Below are 9,965 nucleotides of genomic sequence, written 5' to 3' on the forward strand. Positions count from 1 at the left end.
CTCATCTTCTCCCAGCTCATACTGTCGCTTCTTATTTTGCAGGACTGGAATCTCTCCGTGACAGTGCTCACTCCACCCCGGTGCGCTCAACCTCTCACAACGACACCTTTGGGAGCCACGCTCGAAATTTCACAGTAGAGCGTGGCACTGGGGCCACCGTGATATCAGACGAGGCCTACAACCCTTCGGAAAGCATGCTCCCGACGCCGGTGGCCGAGAAGAACCTGGAGCTGGTCCTGGGCCGTCAAATCAATGGCGCTCCCTGCAGCATCGAGGAGGAGAGGGAGTCGGAGCCAGGTACCCCTGTGCCGCTGACCGAGGAGGCTGGAGGTCTGCTGCCCTGTGCTCTGACAGCCAGTGGGGAGGCGGAGCCACCAAACACTGTGGCACTCAGCGTCCTGCGCCTGCTCCCCGTGGCGCTCGGCATCCTCTTTGCATTGCTCCTCCTCCTCATCATCCTCACGGAGTCTGACCTGGACATTGCGTTCCTGCGTGATATCCGTCAGACACCAGAGTTTGAGCAGTTCCACTACCAGTACTTCTGCCCCCTGCGGAGATGGTGTGCGTGCAGGGTGCGGACCCTGCTCAGCCTCCTGCTGGACTCCTGAAGGTGGCCCAGGGCACTGGGAGGACAATGTAACGATTGTGTGACACGCGCACTGTGAACCCGTGCAATGTGGGAGAACCAGCGAAGGGCCAAAAGAGACGGGACGGCGAGATGATTTTGCCTCCACAGACTAGACATCCGTCCACTGCTTGTGGAGTCCACCTGCCCTGTGTGTGGGGCTGGCGGCATCTCTGCGTGCCTTGGGGAGCCCTGATGAGGTTTCTGAGTGTCTCTTACAGAAGAAGATTGTTAATTTTCGCTTACGAATAATGTATTTCTTTAGACCAGGAGATGGGAGGGGTTATAGAATAGATGTTTGCCATTAGCAGCCTTTCCTTCCCGCTGCTCGCTTGTATTAGATGTGGCCTTTAGCATTAGGGCGTTGTAGGCTATGCTCCCTTCCCCTGCCCTCCGACCACACCAGCACTTACCACACCCAGCAGCCAAAGTCTGGTGCGGGTAACTAGAAGGAGATTGCAACAGTGATGGAGAGAGTGTAAGTGTGGATGGGAGCATGTTTGTGGCTGTCTGTGCTTTCACGTGTAATTGAGTGTATGTATGTGTGCCAGAGTATCAGCATGAGAAACAGTGGGGTCAGATGAGACAAAAGAATTAATGGAGCCCCGTGTGGCATCACCGTCCTGGCCAGTGACTGCCCACGTGCTTCTGCTAAGTATGTGGTTTCAGTAAATTCTGTCCTCTCCAAGTGAACTTCCCACTTAACTTTCCGATCTCAGTACCTCTAGAACTGCTGTAAACAAAGTATTGCTCTTGAATCAAGAATTCTGTGCGCTGTTATGAAGAGTTCTACATTTTTTTACATCCTCCATCGTCGGGCTAGAGCCCTCCAAAATGCGTTGTCTACAATGTGTAGTATTTTTTATCTGTGTAATGATGAAGCAAACGAGCTTCTACAATCTCTTGATATTAATATGTATAGAAAGAAAAAAAACTAGGACCTATCTTCAGTTGGAGTCTCACCGAGGCATGAATCCATCAGAGCTACGGAGGGAAGGCCATGGTGGCTTTATATAGGAGTCCAAAGCAGGAAATGCAGTATTACCATTCAATAACGTCTGCAACGTGGAGCCCTGCATAGCACCTCGGGACCCCTGCAGAACAGAAGCACTATCTATTCATCTTAAAGAGCAAGCGATTTTAGTGAGGACTTCATACCCACCGTAATGTCCATCAAAGAATCAGACCCGAGAAAGACACTAATGCCTCACTTGCCCTCCAGGTGACATCTTCGCAAACATAAGTCATAGTGACAGTGTAAAAAAAGTGTCACTGCAGCAACCATTGTATTAGAGCTTTGTCCAAGGCAATGAAGTTTCCATCTCAAAGCCGGGATATTGTCACGGGACAGCCACTTTGCAAGAAACTATATATTTTTGAAGTCCAATGTGCTGACCATGAGCTACTTCGTGGCTTCAGTAATAGAGCGGAAGCTCTGGCAAAGCTGCTACATGTGGATTTAGAGATGAGGTACGCAGGAAACCGGGCATGTCAACCAGAGAAACATGCAAAAGCTGCAGCCACCTAGCAGGCCAAGAGCAGCATGGGCTGGGTTACTCAAAGTACCCCAGTGAAGCTCAAGGACTGAACCTCACACTGTTCATATGAATCCAAGCATAAAGAATAGCAAATAGAGGGGACCATTTCGAAGTTTAAAGTAAACCTTCTAGTCACAAAGGGTGGCCAAAAGCTGTGCAATAACAAACAGGATTCTTACTTCTTTTTAAGCCTCAAGAAAAAGAGATAGCTTGATGGGAGCTGCCACACAGACCATGAATGAGAATTGTCAACTTTCCAGGGCACAGGGAATCTTGGTTGCTCTAGAGGCTTAAGAGGTACATTTAATCCTCTGTTCCTCAGGGTAATGTTTTCCAAGCTGGCAAGACCAGAGCCAGATTCCCAGAAAACCTAAAACCACAGCTTCTGTATTGTGTGAGAGGGCCAACAGTTTCAATACATATCTTAAAATTGAAAGGTATAAGGGTTGTTCACTGCAGCATTTTGCTGCAAGTGGATTCCCTGTCACACTCTGCGTCTTTTCATACAGTACAGGAATGCACCAGTACAGCATTGTCGGAGGGCAGGGTAATGGCAGGCGCCAGCAGATCTGAGCAGGCCGGAAGTAATCAAAGAGGCAGGAGGAGGATAGAACTGGGAACTGATATAGGAAGGTCGCACAGAAAGGAGGCAGAGTGCTGGCCAGAAGCAATATTTTAGTTGTGTGACACCATGTTAGGAAGTTCCTTTTCCGCCAGAGACTTCCCATCTGAAACACATGCTGACAGCCTTGTGGTGAAGGTGGGGAGTAACATGGAGCAGGACTCTGGTTCAGACTGTGCTTTGAGATTTCGGATCTGGACACTCGTTTAATGACCTGTACACACACACTGCCCAGCACGCACTGGCTGCCTCTGCGATACTCAGCCTTTGACACTGTGCTTGTACTGAGATTTGCTATGCTAGCAGTTCATTATTATGACCTGTCCCCATTGAGGAACTATAGATATTCAAACATGATGCACTGCTCAAACCTGACTGCCCAACCCTGGCTGCCAGTATGGTATTTGTCCCTCCCCAGCTTCTTATGACATTGGTATCCCGCCCTTATTCATGCTAGGTCTGTCGCAGGCCAAACCCCAACAATGATCGGGCCTCAACACTTCTCTGGCCATAATGCCAGTTTATTTTTCTGCTCCCTTTATGCCAGCACTTTCTTTCCTCTGCCCATCGGTGCTATGATAGAACCAATGAGTTGTACTGCACCTCCGTTTTGGTCAAAACCCTCTGATGATTCTTGTATCGCTTTCAAGAAGTTATTGGCCAAGGATTTACTTTCCCTGCCATAATGGACAATGCCACAGTATGGATGGCTCTAAAGTTCAGCAAACCTTTGTCAGCCTAAAATTGTATGCTAGTCCTAGCCGGAGGTCAACACTCCTTGCACCAGTATATGCGGAAGCATACCTGTAGATAGTAACTTTTTGCATAGAGCTTCATCTCAGTTTTAGCTATTTAGAAAGCGAATATGAAGGATAAAAGGCTCAGTTAACTTAAAAATGATCCAAACACACCTCAAGATTACAGAAGACAATGTCAGCAAGCAGTTACCTCTTAAGCTTCAATTAGCCTGCCCTTTAGCAAGAAATTAGACTGCAAGGACACAAGCCAGGCAAGACCCATGGATTTTTCTCAGAGGTCATGCAAAATATTAGTCTTTCCCTTCAGTCTGTTTAATTTATGTACATCCAGTCACCCTCTATAAGTTAGTAAATGTTTGATAGCTTTTGGAGGAATTGACGGGAGTCCAGTGTGATTCTTTCCTAGCACGTGCAGCTTTTTAAGTCCATTTGACACAGTGGTGCAGGCATTTCCTGTGAACAATATAAGTGGTTACAGAGGTGTCAGGTGTCACTGATACTGTGTTCTGGCAGTTACAGTGGCCAGGTTCTTCACTCTGTATGCAGATCTACCTGGCACACCAGTGAGATAAGAAGGAGGATGTCTTTGCTAATTGATATTCCCCACCTAATGCTTAGTGGTTTGGGGGCGATGGACTGCAGTGGACAAATTTGCTAGTATGAGTATTTTACCTCTCATTGCATCCAAAGGCAAGTACTTCAGACTGATCCACCATGGCCCTTCTGAGGGTTCACAACCTGTGAATTGTGGGGGACAGATTGTCTAATAAATACATTGGCACATTAAACTATCTATAGCCCTGGATAACTCATTCCATTGGCTTAGAGTGCAAGGCTACCTGTCTTTACAGTAGCATATGTACAAAAGCAAGATGGTACTCCCTCCCAAGAGATCTACTGCCAGAAGACAGCGCTGAGCGAACAGCTGCTGAGCAACATCATCTTGCTAGTGGCCACCCACTTTGCAGGAATCCTGAATCTCGAATCTCCAGGACAACACACTAAGCACTTCTTCATATTTCTTCACAGGTTTAACCCTCCTTTGTGTGCTAAAGGTCTGAGGTGTTGGAGTTGAACAGGTTTGCATCAGAAGTCAATAGAAATCTTCCTCTCATAGCACCTTGAATGGTGAGGGAGTAGGTTCCCTAGAGAACACTCTCCTTTTCTACTGGAGACACAGATTACTTTATGCGATCCTGTCTAATCTAGTGATTTCCACAGCTGAACAAAAGAAAATAATATCCCTAGAGGTGGCCCCTAATTTTAGGGGCAATCTTTGACCCAACCCGGACTTCCCAAATTTTGTAAGCTTCAACCAGTTTTGTCAACTTTGACTCTTTCAGGCATTGGCCGTCAGGAATAGGAAACCACTGTCAAATACAACTATTTTTGGAAGCAGTTATTTCAGTCAGGTGGGTATTAGAAATTCAGTATCCTTCTGTATAGGAGTGGTATATGGCATACACCATGTAATTCACCATTTTTCATACTAAGAAGGGTTATGTGTATTCCAAGAGGGGCATTGTATTTGGACATTTTTTTCAAATATTTCTAAGGACACAGGAAGAGTTCCTCACAAAATGGATTTTCGACAAGCTTCTACATTTTATTTGACTTGCACAAAAGCCTTAAAGGAATTCTGATAGGCTCCTCATTATCTATGGCAACCCATTCTGGGACATATGTGATTCGGAGGCCTATCATGCTAGGAATTTGTTTTGTGCATTATAGATCAATACAGATCAAATGCCATGCACCCTTTTTTATGTGGTGTACATACCAAACAGCTTCTGTAGCCTTTCAGTTCCATGAACTACGTGAGATTACCCATAGGAAGTACTTGGATTTTTTTCTGAATACATAGCTTTCAGCTCCAGATTAGATGCCCAGTTTGACCAAACAGTATTGACAAATATATTCCTGTTGGTCTCCTGATTTGTTTTGCTTCCACCAACAAACATTAGGATGCTGAAAAATGTAAATTCAGAAGAAGAGGACTTGATATAGGAGAAATTACTAACTATCCACTAAATTGGACCTTATGCATCTAGAGGGTTATTTAATTTTAGACGGGCTGCCAAAAAGGCTGCATAAGAGAAGTTACAGTGTATTTCTGACAGTGGTCACACCTGTACCCAAGCTTCAAATTCGTATCAGATTTGTTGTTGTACAAAAATGTGCCCGGGTCCTATGAGACCGATGGAAGCTGCACTGGGAACTAGAAGTAGAGGGGGAAATCACTGAATAACTTGTACTGAGAATAAGAATACAACATGATCACTAAGCAAGCAAAAAGTACAATGTGATGCTTTCCATACATAAAGAGGACTCCCCTGAGAGTGGAAACTGGAGGTTGACATCGTCAATGAACAACTGAAAAAGTGACTAAAGGCAAAAGCAGAGTTAAGATTTCTTTTTATAGCATGTAATGTCATAATGAGCTTTAAAAGAAATTACATATTTTACAGTGGTGCCCTTGCTGATGCCTGAGAATATAAAATGTGCAACTTAATTTTCATATTGTTTTGGAAATGTACTCCAAATAGAATGTGTTAAACGTCGAAAAAGAGACCCTGATTCGGGTTGACATGGATTCCTCATAAAAAATACAATGCCCTGACATTCAAGCAGAAACAAGTACTGCGAAGAAGAAAAAGGCTTCTTGAACAATAATGTGCCACTCCTGAAGTACAGAAGTGACTCCTGGCTAAGAATGTGCACAAATAAATCCACACTGTGGACAATCATATTCAGATAATCACTGGAAGAGAACCCCTCTATCTGCTAGTCTTCTCTGCTCTATCTCTTTTCATTTTGCTACTCATGTCAAGCCTTGCTTGCACTTTCCATTTATCACATAGGTTTGTCTGAATCTGACAATTACTGGCTTGTGGCAATGTTAGTGAGTGGGCTGTCAATGCACAGTTGATGATAAGTGTCTTAATAGTGGGTTGATACAGTAGATGGTATTTGTGAGAAGTTTATCGTTGTTAGGTAAGGATTATTTTTGGTGGTTGGTTGTTATTGGATTAAGTCTGTTTGCTTCTGTGTTAGATATGATTAGCGGTTGCTCTCTGCTGATGAAATGCGTCTCATGGTTTGATGGTTGAATGTGATATTTGTTAGATATAATTAGCGGTTGCTCTCTGCTGATGAAATGCGTTTCATGGTTTGATGGTAGAATGTAGGTATATGTGCACAGTTAATATTGGGAAAGTTTAATGGTTGTTTCAGGTTGGCTGTTTGGTTGTGTGTGGTTGGTTACCGGGTTACTCATTTTTTGGAAGTTGGTTGATAATGGCTGGAGGATATTTCTGCAGGTGATGATTATTAAAGTTAGGGATTGTCATAGATTTCTTGTTCTTGGGTGGGATAGTTGTTTGCAGTTGGCATTTGGTGGATCATGCTTCTTTTAGTCTATTTGTAGATAAGTGTTTGTGCACGTTTACTGATAGTCATTGTCTTAGTACGGCTGCTGCCCTGTATAGGTGGGGTGCAGTCTGTGCTTGTTTAGGGTGCTTGAACATTAGTGATTGCCTGCATTTTATGGCTGTCTGGGATAAAAGTTGTCATGTTCTTGGTTGCTGCATGGAGAGCTGTTGCTTGCAGTTTGTTTGGAGTGAAGTAAGCCCTTTTTTTGCCTTACATGTTGAATATTTCAATGCGGTCTCTAGTTGAGTTAATTGTGGTATGTCTTTTTTTGTTTCTATTTGATTGGTGGATTGGGGCTACTTGATGGGTGTTTGTGTAGCAGATAATGGCTGTCAATGTTAGGTTAGTGATTAGGAGTATTTGTCTGCATTTTATGTTAGATATAGTTAGTCGTTTGGTTTTGGTTGGTGTTTCTTTGAAGCTGATAGTGTCTGGGGTCATGGACTGAATGGTGATTAAGAATTGATTGGCTTGCTTTAGATTGGGATTCTCTTAGGTGAGGGTTTTGGTAGTGCTGGTGGGTAGGTAGATGCCTTGGCACGGTTTGGACCGGGCTTGGTCTTTCCAGAGGAATCAGCGCTTAGCAGCGTGCCACTGAAAGCAGTCAGGCCTATTCTCTTAACTAGCGTAGAACACTTTGACAAACTTAATCTAGATGTCCAATATTAACCTGTTGTTTGCAAATTATGTTTAAGCCTTGAACCTTGCCTGCTTCAGCATGGAGAGATTGATGCGGAGGAGCGTCGAGGTGGGAGATTCAGGACTCCGTCTTCATGTTTAACTTTGAGCCATGGTCGTTCCTTTACACTTCATGCGGCCTCCAACTGTTTTTCTTGTTTTGTACAAATAAGAAGAAATGTTTTAATGTATATTTTAACAACAGAATGCTATTTTGTTATTATTAAGGATCCTTTTTGTTACTTTCTGAATTGGGGTAGACGAGGTTAACCAGAAATAAGCTCTCAAGTGTGTTACTGATTTCACCATGCGTAGGTGTCGCTGACTGTGATGAAGATCTTCATAGGTTTTTGGGAAGCTCACTCCACATCCATGAACATTAAACAGCAGATGCTGGGAAGTGTAAAGGTGAAGGGGGTACATTATCACTTTTGTATACTTTGGTTGCCTATGGTGCTGAAAAAGAGTGATGGCCCACTCTGCCAGCTCTGCCTAGTCAGGGTTATAGTAAGAAACGTTTCGCAACTTTGAAGGATGGCCCCTTCAGCACTACTTAACAGTGGCCTAAGTTAGGAAGGATGCTGACATTGGAAGACACAGCAAATGGAATGTCGATTAGGACATACCCCTAGCAGCACCTAAAGGGGAACTGAACTTATGTTCCAAGATCCAGTCTCTAGATGTAGTCAGTGGAAAAGGGGTTTGTGCTACAAGTTTGTCTTTTGACATCAGTGTAAGTTAAATACAGAAAGATGGTAGGGCTTCTGATTTAATATTAATGTCAGTAAGGTTGGCTCCACTAGGCTAGGTGTTGATTGAGCAGCTGCTCAACTAACGATGTTACTGGGGATCAGGTCCAGTAGGTAGACGAGGGGGAGAGGAAGTTCTGCTTATGAGAGATCAGCTACGTAGAGGGCTTTTGGGCTGTATTACATTGGCCCTGAAGGGGGAAGTAGTAAAAATAGATGCTCCAAAGAATGAGTAGGGATGCAATGTAAGTGATTAGCTGAGAAAGTGCGTCAGTGCTGTTCAAAATTAGATACGTGTCTGGTGGCAACATATCACAATGAAACCAACAACAGCCAAGGAAATCATCGGTGAAGTCCTTAGGTAATTCTCTAGGAAAGATCTTCTTCCAGTTCATGACGAGACCGCGCACAGGTTAAATGCTCCTTCTTAAGAACAGAGAGCTGTATCCTTCTTGTGCCAAACTATATGGTTTACATTTTCCTTCAGAAGACCATGCGTTTTTTCCCCTTCATATTAGTAGTGCGCGTAATAAAACCACTGCTGCCATGGAGAGTATTTTCTAAATAAAAATGACAAAAGTTAAAATTGGCTGCGTTTAAAGTTTTTAAGTGTCATTGTGTCTGATATTGCCGTGGTGAGGAGGGTATTGGGAAGTGGTCGGAGGGAGGTGTGAGGTGGGTGGAATGGGTTTGGCTGGTGCTTTGTTGTAAAAGACACAAGAAGAGGGGTAGGAACTGACTCCGTGGGTCCGACATGTGCAACCGCATTGAATGGAAAAGAAATGCACAGATCATTGCTCTGTTCACGTCCGAGCCTTACCATCAAGCGAATTATAACCTACAACAATAGTGGCCCGAGTCAAAAGGATGAATAACCTACCTGTCACCAGTGCCGAACCACCTCGGATTCAGCATTTCGGCCCTGTGCAAGGTCCAGGAAAGCAGGGGATGTTTCATTTGAATAAATAATGTTCCTTACAGGTCCATAGTTAGAATATTTTACCAAGGAAAGATTGCAGGTCGATGTTTGGAAATCTTCCCGTGACACAATATTTGCCACTGACTGTTCTGCAATGATTCTCTAAGATTTTGAATATGCATACAACAGAATGCAAGTAGTTCCATCATATCGTCCTCAAAAAAGTAACAGAATCGAGTAAGCAGCAAAGCTTGTCTTAAGCAGAAACACATTAGGAAGGCCGGCGAGAAGAAAGGCAAAAGTGGTAAAGATGTATAAGGGACACAAAAGGAGCAGTAGTTAAGGACAAGCATTGGCAAAGCCAATAGGTCTTGCCTATGCAAGAGCTATTGACTTTCCTAATGTCTTTTAGCCATTTTTTACACCACGTGACTGTTTTTCAGTATGGCTAAAAGTTAGTGGCGTAGAGTGGAATGGCAAAGAGTGGAGTAGAATGGAGTGGCAGAGAGCATCATGTATTGGAGTGGTATAGTGTGGAGATGCGTAGAGTGGCATACACTGGAGTGGCATAGAGTGGACTGGTGTAGAGTGCATTAGCATAGTGTTGCAGAGTGCATTGGCATTGAGTTCAGCAGCTTACAATG

At 44.1% G+C, this 9,965-nt stretch overlaps 1 protein-coding gene across 5 annotated transcripts in view; it reads left to right on the forward strand.

The window, feature by feature from the left end:
• FRMD5 (FERM domain containing 5) overlaps positions 1–8,988 on the forward strand; it is a 396,131-nt gene extending 387,143 nt beyond the window's left edge. For all 5 annotated transcript variants that reach the window (XM_069222965.1, XM_069222966.1, XM_069222967.1 and 2 more), the window contains one exon: positions 43–8,988. In XM_069222965.1, the coding sequence (XP_069079066.1) occupies positions 43–608 (566 nt within the window). In that variant the 3' untranslated portion in view covers positions 609–8,988. The remainder of the gene's footprint in view (positions 1–42) is intronic.
• The last annotated feature ends 977 nt before the right edge of the window (positions 8,989–9,965 follow it).

The sequence above is a fragment of the Pleurodeles waltl genome, chromosome 3_1 (genome assembly GCF_031143425.1).
Source record: "Pleurodeles waltl isolate 20211129_DDA chromosome 3_1, aPleWal1.hap1.20221129, whole genome shotgun sequence".
In the NCBI taxonomy this organism is placed as follows: Eukaryota; Metazoa; Chordata; class Amphibia; order Caudata; family Salamandridae; genus Pleurodeles; species Pleurodeles waltl.